Here is a 13184-nt window from a genome sequence, read left to right on the forward strand (position 1 = left end):
AAAACAAAATTGCATGATCATATTAAACTTATAGAATAAAGGGACATTTTAGCTTTCATATATTCTATTTTCACAGTCTTGTTTTTAAGGTGTTTTCTGTAAATTCTTTTAGCATATTTATTATCCTTCATTAAAAGGTAATATATTTATGTCTACTTTAAAAATTATCTTTCATGTTTTGGTAAATATTTTGTGTTTTCGTAAGTGAGGTACCTGTAACAATAAGGTTTGCCGGAAGCTGATTACGCATATCAGCGATAGATGAACTAGGGGTGGTGGACTTTGACAAAGCTCGTTGGTTGGATACAACTTGTACACTGAAAAGGAAATCATGCTACCTCCAAATACGGATTTTCCATTTTCAAGAGAAAAATTCAAAGCAATATATTACAGCAATATAGTGAAAATTTATCACGCAAACTTGATATAAATGAGGAAGTAAATAATGGTCTATTTGAAATTAACATAACAAATATAAAAATGCTCGTGTTATCCGTGGATGATTTATTCTGTATTTAACTTCCTGTTTACATTATCAGTAAAAGGCTTTCGATAAGATAGAACAAGGACAAATTTATCCTGTGTCAAAAGAAAACGAGTAATATTCCTATAATTTATTTTATATTTCCGTCAAGTCTTTAATTTTATTTATTATAAGTATTTCATATCTAGATGTCTTAAATTACATATTAAATACGAGATTGTAAATCCTTCTTTAGATTAGCATAAATTAATCGTGATCTAGATCTTTTTAATATTCTATGAGTACATACCTATCTCCATGGGTACGTGCTGACGGGTCATTAGCTGCACCATTATTAAAGGATATTTCTAATGTCTCTAAAAACAAAAAAATAATCGTCATGTAAGCATCATATTATTAAAAGATTTTGAGACAACTGTCTCTCTGAAAGGTAACATAGTTATTAATAAAACAATCTGTTCAAAATTGTAGCATAATTCTTATATAGTATTTGCAAATATCAATTAGAATCAAAAAATATGAGGTTCATCATATGGAAAGTTTTTCGAAACGCCTTGTTGACGTACATAAACATTCAGCTTCTTTAACTAATCAAATACACATTCATACCTCAATTAATTAGAACATTTGATCTTTAGTACAAGACGAAGACCCATTAATCGTGTTTATGGTTATATATGCATATATATTTTTACTATTTTCGACTTGTTATAAACGACGTTTTCATATGAAAATCTCAAGAGAACATTTTCCTTTCTAAATTTTTCTGAGTCTGTTTTATATACCAGTATTCTCATTAAAACAAGGAGAAAGACCGTTTAACAAAAATATTTAAAAAAACATTTTTATTAACGAATTATTTTAAATAATTTTTATACTCAGTAATTTATATAAAATATAAATTGTAATCATCGTCTGAATGATCGTACACTAGTTTCGTGTACTGATGAAATAAGATTTCCACCTAGAAATATAGCTTGTTGAGAAGAGGCTGCTGTTATTAGAACGTTATATACAATATGACTAATCCTCTACCTGTTTTGTCTGTCTTTTTATCCTCTCGTTTCTGTGCTACTGCTATTCCAATTGGTATATTACTCATTCCTAGAACAAAATTGCACATTTGAAGCACAAAAAGTCAAGTAATTTCTAACCAAGCATCCATTTTGAGTAAATCTTTGAGAAGAAGCAAGCAACTGCATAAACATGGAAAGAGAGAAATTATGGTATCTGAGTCTCGTAGATCGATTCGAACGACAGAGCAGGCTTCTGAGAGCCTACAGTCACATATCGATCTTGGAGGACAAAATTCCCGCTGCATCTCTCTTGCCTTGACGCAGTTTTTCCCAGTTCTCAAAAACATGCCTGATTTCAAATCTCGGTTTACTGATGAATGGGGATCTGATACGATCTAAAGCAAAGAGTAAAGGTCAAACAACCCTTGCTCCTTTTGTTTGCTTTCATTTCTGTCCACCGTATGATAATAAAATATTGATGTGTTTTACTGATGTAGAAAATTGCAATGAATAATGTGTCAGAGCTCGATTATACTTATCATGTAACAAGAGTTCCATTGCCATGTTTGAGTAGGTATTTAATTATCTAATGAGAAAAGTCTTTCGCAATGAAACAGTAACAAACAAAACAATGAAAAGAAAAAATAAATTATCAAGAGTAGTGCATTAGAATAAAAAATTACATCGGGTAAATAAGGGAGTTGTTTTAGTTTTTTCCTTTAAGTCTATATGAATTAGGTTAAACTGAATTGGCAAGGCACTTTTTTCTTTTTAAAAATTTATCATTACGGTCAAGGTTATTTTTAATCTTTAACTTGTGTTTCTCTACAATACCTGCGCCATCCTCCAGACTTGATTTCAGTTTTCCAGTCTGTCTTTTCCCTGATTGTTTCCCAGCCTTTTTTTTGGAAGAAACATCACAAGGCGTGTTATCTGGCACAATGTTATCTGAACTCTGTAGTTCTTCTTTTTTTAAATTAGTTTCGGGAATTGTAGATTTTTCCTTGACTAAGTTAACAGCCGAAGAATCACTTCTTTCTCTTTTGTCGGTTTCTGCTTTTCCAGTACTAGATTGGGAGGATTGAGTTAAGCAAGGGATTTCTCTGTTCTGATCATTTGGTGACACATTTGTAGAAGAAGCTGATTTGGTTTTCGGCTTGATAGCCGATTTATCATGGAGTACCTCCGTCGGTTGACTCTTTGTTTTCTTTGATAAATCTGTGACAACTTCGCTTGACACTGTTTTATTTGATTCACTTAGCTGTGTTTTGGAACTGTTATTCAATTTGCCTTTATTTGAACATTTTGAACTTTGCATAACATTACTTTGACATGAATCTATTGTTTTCTTTGAGAGCTTGTCCATATCACTTTCTATTGAATTATCTCTTCCAGATGCCGATTTGTCTTTGCCTTTCCGTTTATTACTGTCAGTTTTTAATTGTTCGTGGGAATCGTTCTGTTTTGATGCAGTGTTACTTTTCTGAGCTTTTGGACTCATTTGGCAAGTGGCAGTCGTGTTCTGTGTCAATGCAGACGACTGATTACAACATGTATACGAGGAGGAAGTTTTTTCCTTCTTGATTCTCATATCACACGCTATTGTTTGTACAGGAAGGGATGAGATGGGTACAACGCTGGGTAAAGTGACGATCTCTGGAGTGAATGTTGGTGCATGGACCTTCTTCCCATCTGTGACCCCCTCCGGTTGAGAGTGAGAGTAAATTGAGTGGTAGTAGGGCATTGAATACGTTGTCGTGGTCTTGGTGGTCATTGTATTGTTGTCTTCTGATGATTTAGTGTCTGTAAAGCAAACAACAAAGGTAATAGAAAAACCTCGAGGTAAAAAATGTCTCCGGGTGTTTCTCATGATCATATAACATAGTAGCAATTATTTTTCACCAAATCAAGAAATCTTTGCATGTACTTTTTCAGGCAAATTTAAAATACTCTTATATTTTCACCCTAATATGTTCTGAAGAAAATTTAATGCAGAAAGAGAAAACAGAATCCAATTCACCTTTATCATTACTTTTCAGTATGTTACTTATATTTCGGTGAGTGGAAAAATTTTGTCTACGCAAACTAACGTCATCTTTTTCAAATAAACGGCTGTGCTAAGATGATGTCTATTGTATGAAACATCAGACCTTAACAAAAGGAGCGTGCGAAACTTCACAGCTATCAGAATCTTAAGCCATAGATTGTCAACCTAATTGTTGATAATTGTGTCAATTCAGGCAAACTTAATATCATTATGCAAACGCTTTCAAAGAAAGAATTGACTACAAACCCAATGTGTTTGATTTACGTTGATGTATATGAAAGAGATTCATAGTGCATTTCGAAATATGATTACACTGAAAATTCTTTATAAAAAATGTGCTTTAAACAAAAATTGCAAAATATTTAAATAAAACAGCAGAAAATATGTGTTTATATAATATCTCAAATTATGTCCAAGCTATATTCTCTAGATAAAAGTTTCAAGTCATACTTCCTTTCTCTTTGAATGTAACTCAATAACAACCGAATATTTCTTTATAGAAGCCTTACAATTAAAAAATATTATATGCACTAAACATGCTTCAGATACCTCATTTAATTCACAGCAATATATTTAATTAGTAAAATAATAGTACTGACTATATATGTAACAATATAACTTCTGTTTACTGTTTCATCTTATGGTAAGTGTTGCAAAGAATTTAATAATGTGAACTTATCTTGCATATTCACATTTTGATACTTGTGTAATAAGTTCAAGGAAAAAATCCTACAGTATAAGTGGTATTGGCCCAAGTAATAATAAATCATAAATTATGTCCAAACTCTGCCCTTTACAAAGTCTGCCTATAAAAGTGAGAAGATTTGTTGTATGTTGTCTGACAAATGTGTGAGTATGATACTCTTTTTTAATTTTTTTTTATAATCAAAATAATAAAGAACAAAACTAATGAAAACGATAACGAACAGTGATTGATCTAAAAAGGTGATAATCTCAATTCATTGTAAATTCAATGCAATCCGAATTTTACTCACCTTTATTTGAAAAAGGTGACGTCTTTTCTTCTAGAGAACCATCAGAAGCAGTTGGACTAGTTTTAAGAGATTTGGGAGATATTAACTCTGATTTTGGAATTTTAATAGATAAATCCACTAAAACGTCATCTTTGTCAATTTTCTTGCACTCATCAATGGTCACGGTAACCTCACTGTTACTGTTAGTCTTATCCAAGATTTTGGATTCTAAGACTGAAGTTGTCGAATTTTCTTTTGGGCATTCTTTCTCGAGTTTCTTGTCATTTTCTGAAACTCTTGGAATTTTAGACTTTCTACTTCTAGTCGGCGACAGTTCACATGGACGTTTGTTCGTTCGTTCATCTTTTCTGTCAATGTCTTTGGAAGGTTTAACTTTTGATGCAGTTGCCTCGTCGCGAGAGCCATGTTTGCTGAGATCCAGTGAGCGTTTGGAATCTGTCGATTTTGAATCTCGTTTAGATGCATGATCGGAGGATAATCTTCCGGATGCCGTTGAAGATGACGTTGAAGATGGAGGACTGTATAACCCAGAGCGAGCCGCTCCGTGATAAAGAGCTGCTTCTACAAGACAAAGGTGTCAACTTAAAGTATTTGCATAAACCAATGGATTTTTTATTATTTAAAAATTTATTATTATTTCTTTCATCAACATCATTTGCTAACAGAAATTTATTTAAAAATATCAAATTGACTAGTTCTAGCATAAAAGAGAGAATACAAGAAGGTACTCTCAAAAATCAAAACAGAATTAATACAGTACAATGCATGGTGTTTGCTAGAAAGCTCTCTGTCTCCACTGATATTTACTTTATTCCACACATAACAGTAATGAAGCAGAAGCTATGTCACCCCTGGAAAGAGTGCGATCAGCTGCTATTAGAAATACCACCCATAACGGCATTATTCCCTTCCATAAAAAGGATCCTTTATTACCTCTTTCTGCTTCGAGATATTGATTATAAAAACAGGATTTACATGAATTTTAAATGAACAGAAAACGAATATTTTTCTATGAAATTCATTCTCCTTGTTCCCCCAAATGGGCCTCAAACAATATTTTTTGTAATGGCATTAATAGGCGGAGCTAGTGTGAAAATACATCTGATATTGAATTACTGAAACATGACTATCGTATCCGTCTTACTGTCAGGTATAATAGAAGAAATAAGTAGTGGCCTTCTGATTTGGCGACATGATTGGCAGTGATTTTAAACATCCCCTGAATACCAATTGTATATGGCTGATACTTGACCCTCGATTAAAAGGTCTTTCGGGTTTTTATATTCCCCCTCGGTTACAGTCTGTTCAGTGATGTTTTGAATAGATGGATTGTATAATTCGACATACAGGCATATGTTTTGCCGGCAATACGTTGAACTTTGATTTCCACATTTTACTACTTGTACTTCTTCTATAGTAAAAAGGGCAGGTTTATTTTATAAACCATACTTTTCATTTTGATACGAACAGTTTCAAAAAACACACCCTATTCTAATTTACTTTTTTCACTTAAATTCTAATGTTTTCTAATCATTTCCCTATTCTAATTTACTTTTTTCACTTAAATTCTAAAGTTTTCTAATCAATTTTTGATTCCCTATTATTGGTCCTTGATAAATGTAACAAATTTCCTTAACTGCTTACTTTTCCATCCATTTCAGTGTAATATGGATAAAAATGGAACTACACAGTGTAACACTTTAATCTAAACACAGAAAAAAATGGAACAAAATAATAATGAAAAATGAAAATATTTTTAACACCTTGCTTCTTTAATAATAAATAATCTTATAGTATAGATACATTGGTACAGTGTACAAGTATATATATACAAGATGTTGACTTATTAATGTAATCTATCCGTCGTTTTTAAATTATCATTTTTGAGCATGAAAATGCAACAAGTAATACGAAGTCGGACAGTTCCAAAAATGTTGGTAAAGACTATAAAGAACAAAAACATGGACGATTTTTTGTACTTTTTTTCAACGAAATGGGGGAATTGATTTCTTAAAAGAGTCTGGATTTATCTCTAATATTTTTCTAATGAGTTGAAAGATATGGAAATAATTCATCAAAAGGAAAATTACATATCTTTAGATCATTGCTTTTGGATATAAAGAGGAGAAACTCAACCAGAAAGGGATGCCCTGGGATTCCATAGGATTTTGGAGGCTTTCAAGAAGAAATGGCATGGAAAAAATTGGTTCCTTCTATCCTAAATATTTTCACAATCTCTCTTAGGATTTAATCAAAGTCCAGTGAAGTAAGAAAAAGAAGCTCTAAACATCGACAGTCATTTAAAGATACATACCACATTAAACATTTTTATCTCCCAAACAGAGGACCTTCATTGCAATTTTTTTATCAATATTTATTTCAACGAAAATTAATGAGACAATTTAATAGTGTAAAAATAGACTTGTGTAAAAATAGAAACTTTACAGTAACTAAACATTATATATTTCTAGAACTTTCATGAAACTGTAACGTTACATTTTCTCACTCATCTCAAAATTATGTGGCTTGGTTAAACAAACTTGTTTAACTAAACATATATCACTTCTTATGGGAGTGAGAGACCTATGTAAGTAAATATATCTGAATTTTAAAAGAAAATCTGTGTCATTTATCTTTTACGTGATAATTGTTAAGTCTTAAGTTGTTCTATTGATGTAAATGCAGGAACGGATGTAATCTTACAAAAATATCATAAATTTAAGGGTCAAGCTAGATACATGCATTTGGTTTGAACATAATTTAAGTAATCCATTAAAGTGTGTAACCTGCACATCATCCTATGTATTCATGTGTTAGGGAGGAATTTTCAATTATCAGTATAATTTTTGTTTTATATATTCTTATCTCTTCTTTACATCTAATGAACGATATACCCATTTTGTTAAATGTCTGCATTATGTTATTTATCGCACTATTTTAAATAATTTGCATATTTATTCATTTATACTTGCATAATGCAAATAAAATATTATCTCAATTTTTTGGTATATTAACCCCTCTTGCCACGTTGAAAAAATTCCAATATTGTAAAAAAAAAAGACCCTGAATCACTCATATCTTACAACTTAATGATGCTTACTTAATTTTTAAACCATCTGACAATATGTTGTAGGCTAAAATTCTACGACAGTGGAGAGAGTACAGCAGACCTATACTGACCTTTATGCAGATCGTAAATCCTGTGATAGGCCGACGATCCTGCCGAGTGGGCGAATAAAGACAAGGAATCTGTGGCGGACATATAGGACGGGAGGTAAGGAGGGAGGAATCCTGGGCCAGGAAACATGTAACGGGACAATCCTAGAGTAGAAGCAGTAAACATTATATGTATTTATTTAAGCTTCACTGTAATGTGATTAAAAAAATCCCGCCGAATTATGGATAAAATATTGGTAAAACAACAATGTGAGTAAAAAATTGTCAAGGACGTAAAAAACATCAAAAATAAGACATCTACCTATATAGGAGGGCTGAAATTATAAATCATCGATAGTTTAAAAAAAAAAAATTAGACTGCCCCTGAGAACGTGTCGTTGAATACGTTTAATGACGTCTATCAAACTTATCTGAATTTTGAGGCGATTCTGGTCGTTATTAAGATACCTTGAATACCAGACCAAGCAAGGGTTTACCTGCCAATGCCTTGTTTGTTAAGTCATTAAACTTGAAATGTAGACCATTACAATTAGTAACAAAAATCAAAAGCCTAAATTCCGAGTACCTAATAAAGCCTTTTTCGAATTCACGTTATATTTGAGGACTGTAGTCAACTTCGCGGTATATTACTTTTTATTATTTTTTTCAGGTTATACTAATCAAAACTAAGCATTAAAATATATAAGGTAAAAATAAAAGCAAGATATATTTAGGTTCTAAAAGGTTGTAAACTGCTAACTACTGTACTGTGCATCTTTTAAATTAAGATTTAATGTCATATCCAAGTGTTTGATATAGTCTTATAATGTAATGGGTTTTTAAATAGATTTTATTTATAATACTATCCTTATTTAAAAACTGAATCAGATCAACATTGACGGAATCAAGAACCAAGAAGATTAGAAGAGAATAAAGTGACCTATTTATAATACTGAGGAGATCTCCCATCTGTCATCTATTGTTCTTAGGAAATATAAGAAAAATTAATGATTCAAGATTTGTAAAATTATTAATATTACTTAAAATATGAGTAACATTTAATTATTCGATAATGCTGCTTTAATTTGTGAAAAAACTTTCACAATTAAGAGAATATTTTTATTTACTAATTTTTTTTGTTAGTATAAACTTGGAAGTTAAGGCAACAGAAACAGTTGTTCACCATTTCCTTGACTTTAGCAAGGATTCTAGATAATTTGATTTCGATGATTTGGCAATGTATTCTTTTTAAAAAATGAAATGCACAAACCAGATCACTTTGTATTCTAAAAAATAATGCACTGCACTTAGAAATAATCACTTGCCACAAATTGCGCATTTGAATATTCCTATAAACAAGATTCATTTTCAAAAAGTATGTTTCTTTCATGACTCTATATGAGTGAACTTTCTCGAACATAACTATAAACTACATACAATCAATGAATGTAGGATTTAAATCGCTTACTTTGTAATAATGATATGATTTTTGTATGCATGTTCATTTTTATGCTTTTCGAATAACGTAGATAAGTAAGTTAAAAAATTGAAAAATACAGTAAAAATCTGCATCAGCATAGCAGAGGTATGCACTACATTTATGACTAAAACATACTATACACATTGTTAATTAAGGCAAAACAACTAACATTTTAAAGATATTCAACTTAATTAAGAGATATGGATGTCTGTGCGCATTGTTCTTTTTCCAAACACAGGATGTTGTAGACAGTCATGCCAAAATGTAAATACAAGACATCATGAAATTTTTAAAAAGTTCAGCACGTTTATCCTGCACTATTAACAGAGTAACCACAATTTAACCAAAATAACCAAAACATGTTGGTTAAAAAAGACAAGTGATATGTTGTTTTGGATGTACTTGAACAATCTTCAAATATCATTTTTGAAAAGGTAAACATTATAGGAATTAAATGATTGTTGATTTCCCCCCATCCCTTTTCGACCCCTGTATTCAGACGTTTTAAATGTTTATTGTCAAATATTAAAACACGCATATTTTCCTTTAGTTATATTTCAATCACTATTTTATACGATTCTATATGTGATTCAAGAATTCGATGAATATGATCTGTCTAAATTTCTATATCAAGTAGTGATTGTCTAGGGTAGTTATTTTGTTAAGCAATTTTTAGAAATGTCTTGTTGTTAATTTTGAATTTACCGGGTGGAAGTAAATACAAAAGTTATGGTAAATTCAAAATTTACAACATGACAGGATACTGAATGCTTATGCAACTTTTTTATATAAAAAAAAGGTACTTCTCTCAGATTTTACAATTTATTTTTCCCATTAAATAGCGTTAAGACACAAATTTTGTTGTGTAGCAATAATTACTATTAATGTATGTTTGTGACTTTCATAAAATATCTATACTAAAAACCTTCAATTTGACCTACTATCAATGTATGTTTGTGACTTTCATAAAATATCTATACTAAAAACCTTCAATTTGACATTACCTTCAGGATGTGATGCGTAGTATTCTGGCAGTAAAGACTTCAGATGATCAGGTATTGCGGAGCTTCCTCCCGCCAAATAGCTGTGCATCATGGGATAAGTGGACGCACCTATAAGAAGTTAAATTATTTATTTAAAAGACAAACTTTTGGGAGATGTAAGTATGTATTGCTTTTAATTAAATGTTAAATTGTTTAGATAATCATGAGGATTTTTCCCAAAAACTAATAGAATTTTCTGTTAATAAATTAATGGAAGACAAATACAACCTCAGTTGTCGTTTTTCAAATAATCATAAAGCATGACAGAAGCAAAGCAAATTTGTGTTAACATAGAAAAAATCTTTGATTTAACTCATTATGCATTGATTTCACCCTGGCTTTAATTTGTGTAAAAGTGTTGAATTATTACTACATGTTTCCCTTTGTTGATTAAGTAACATCCTAAACAAGGCTACTTATTCACATAAATTAAAATTTAATTGTTATTTTTGTAAGAAAGTTAGTCATTAAATTGTTAAATTACATCATGAAATCATGAAATCCAATATGGAAGTTAAAACGTTTTTTTTTTAACCTTTTAAGGATCGAAACAGTGTTTTATACAGATTGTAATTCTATAATTTCTTTTCCTTTTGCAGTAATTATGTGTGTACCTAAATTCTCACAATAAATATGAAAAAGGATTTAAAATACATTCAGTTTTCTTGAACTATATTCTAGTCATTTTAACTTTCAGAATAAAGCAATATTATGAAAGCCAAATTCAAAAGAGATTTCAATATAAACGTAAAAAAAAAAAATAATAAATTCGTTTTAAACATTCCCCCCATTGGCCCCCTTAAAGTTTGAATATCAATCACAAAACTCAATATGCCATAAAACAAAACATGCCACTTTTTATGGAAATCTGATATTGTATGATTGGTTTTTGTTAGGTTTAGTTAATTCCATGGGTTGAGAATAAAGCACGATTGTGGAGTGCTTGGGATAACTGATACCCAGCATCACGTATTGCAAGGACTTGCTGGCATTAACGAAATAATCTCGTTTTTTATCCAATCAAACTTAGTGATTGCAAGTGACAATCCAGTCAATTTTTTTTTTTTTGAATTCTTAGATTTTAATTAATGTTAAATTTATTTTCAGACTTCATTTTTCTTACTTTTTTCAGGTTCAACACAACCAATTCATCCCTTGTATTTGTCAATAGGCACTGTATACGGTCGTTAATTCATTTTTATTAAATATCCATAAAAATATAACAGTATAGCCCATGAATTATATCAATTTTTTTTGGTACTGCATAATAATCCCCAAAAAGTAATTTCCTTCGATGAAGGTCATAGCATGTCATAAACTGTATGAATACCATTTAGATTGATTCTTGAATGCTTCCTTCCGTATTTTAACCATCTTGGTATTATAATACGCGGTCCATAAAAACACTTGCATTTTCGTGACGTAGGTTCCCAGCTAAAGGTCATTTATTTAGACTGTCATTTTTTTCTAAATTATCATGCTGTGAAATGGAACATGTGTTTTATTTTAGAAGTGAAATAAAATGTGGAATGTTTCCATATGTCAGCCCTTGTGGGAATAAGGTTCATCAATTATCGTATTTGAGTTGCCTGAATGTGTATTACTCACCAAATATATGCATAGAAAAAAGGTTATGTATACATAAAATAAATAGAGAACCGATATTTAACTCCTACAATTGTACTAAATACTAGTGATCGTGTACGCAAGGGAAACGTTTCGATGTTTTGTTTTGTTTTTTTTTGAAAAAGTATTCAAAACAAAATTTTAAAAAGATGAGTCGATTAGAAAAAAACTGCATAGTATTAAAATAATTTATTTTACTTTAAAGACGATAAGAATGGAATAAGAGTTTTAATAATACAGTCTCCCAAGACAACTAAAATAGGCCTCTCATACTTGCATATAAATCATGCCCGATCTTAGAAATCTTATTTAATTTTTTTCCTAGAAATATTCGAAGAGACAAAGACAAGATGAAATTGCATTTACTACGTGGAATAGTTAAAAATATAAGAGAGTTCATGGACAAGGGACTCCTCAAACAAAAAGCCTACTAGAATGTGGTGTCTGATGTATTTACTTAACGTAATCGTTTGTTCCTACAAAATATCGACTCTCTAGAGAATATCCTTTGCTGGAGACTGTGTCTTATCTCCAAGCACAAATCCCGCTTGCATTTTATAAAGCAAATGCTGAAAATTAATGGGTCTTCTTTGAAGGTCTTGCACAACGTTTTCATACATTACGGAATCTACAACATAGGAAATTCAAGTAAACAAAGCGACTTGGGTAAACAGAAAAATCGTGCGATGCCATACAGATCATGGTTTTTTCTGAAGTTGTAAAAGCATTCCCTCTTGTGTTGTTATCTAAGAGAATGACTGCATAAATAGCAATTTATGATAGAAACACCCATTTTCATAATTAAAGCTTATATCTTCTGGCAGGCATGGCTGTAACTAGAGGATTCTTTAGTCACACCCCATAGGATATTTAAAACTTCTAATTTTGTGAACTTTTAATGTTCTTCTTACTTATTTCACTAACAAGCTAAAATAATCATGTATGTTAATATCAAAGCAGCATTCCCTACTCTTTAGTCTATATTCAAAAGGAAATATTTCCTTATCTTTAAACTTCTTATGAATAATCACTTTTTAGGTTAGTTTAAAATATATAAATAAATATATTTTATACATTGAATTGGATTGAACAGCAGGCATACATGCTTATGATTGTTCTCTCCACTTTTTAAGTTGGTTTATAGTTGCTTTTAGATTTACAAGTACATTATTTTTTTTCAATTTCATAAATACAGAAAATATATATCTTCATTTTATCACATATTGCAAAACCGCATTTCAAAATTTCTTCGATTTTCACCTCACTAGACATAAGCTTCTACCAACCATAATTTCAACAATTTTAAAAGAAACTTTAAGACATATATAAACTTTTAA

The 13184-nt window shown here is 30.7% G+C and overlaps 1 protein-coding gene across 1 annotated transcript in view; it reads right to left on the reverse strand.

The window, feature by feature from the left end:
• LOC134266801 (uncharacterized) overlaps positions 1–13184 on the reverse strand; it is a 36268-nt gene that overhangs the window by 16130 nt on the left and 6954 nt on the right. The window contains 7 exon segments of the mRNA XM_062749027.1: positions 214–317; positions 774–840; positions 1520–1588; positions 2335–3303; positions 4543–5103; positions 7723–7863; positions 10183–10290. Coding sequence (XP_062605011.1) covers positions 214–317; positions 774–840; positions 1520–1588; positions 2335–3303; positions 4543–5103; positions 7723–7863; positions 10183–10290 — 2019 coding nt within the window.

This window comes from Saccostrea cucullata, unplaced genomic scaffold (genome assembly GCF_032062105.1).
Source record: "Saccostrea cucullata isolate Sc308-1 unplaced genomic scaffold, CSIRO_AGI_Scuc_v1 ctg327, whole genome shotgun sequence".
In the NCBI taxonomy this organism is placed as follows: Eukaryota; Metazoa; Mollusca; class Bivalvia; order Ostreida; family Ostreidae; genus Saccostrea; species Saccostrea cuccullata.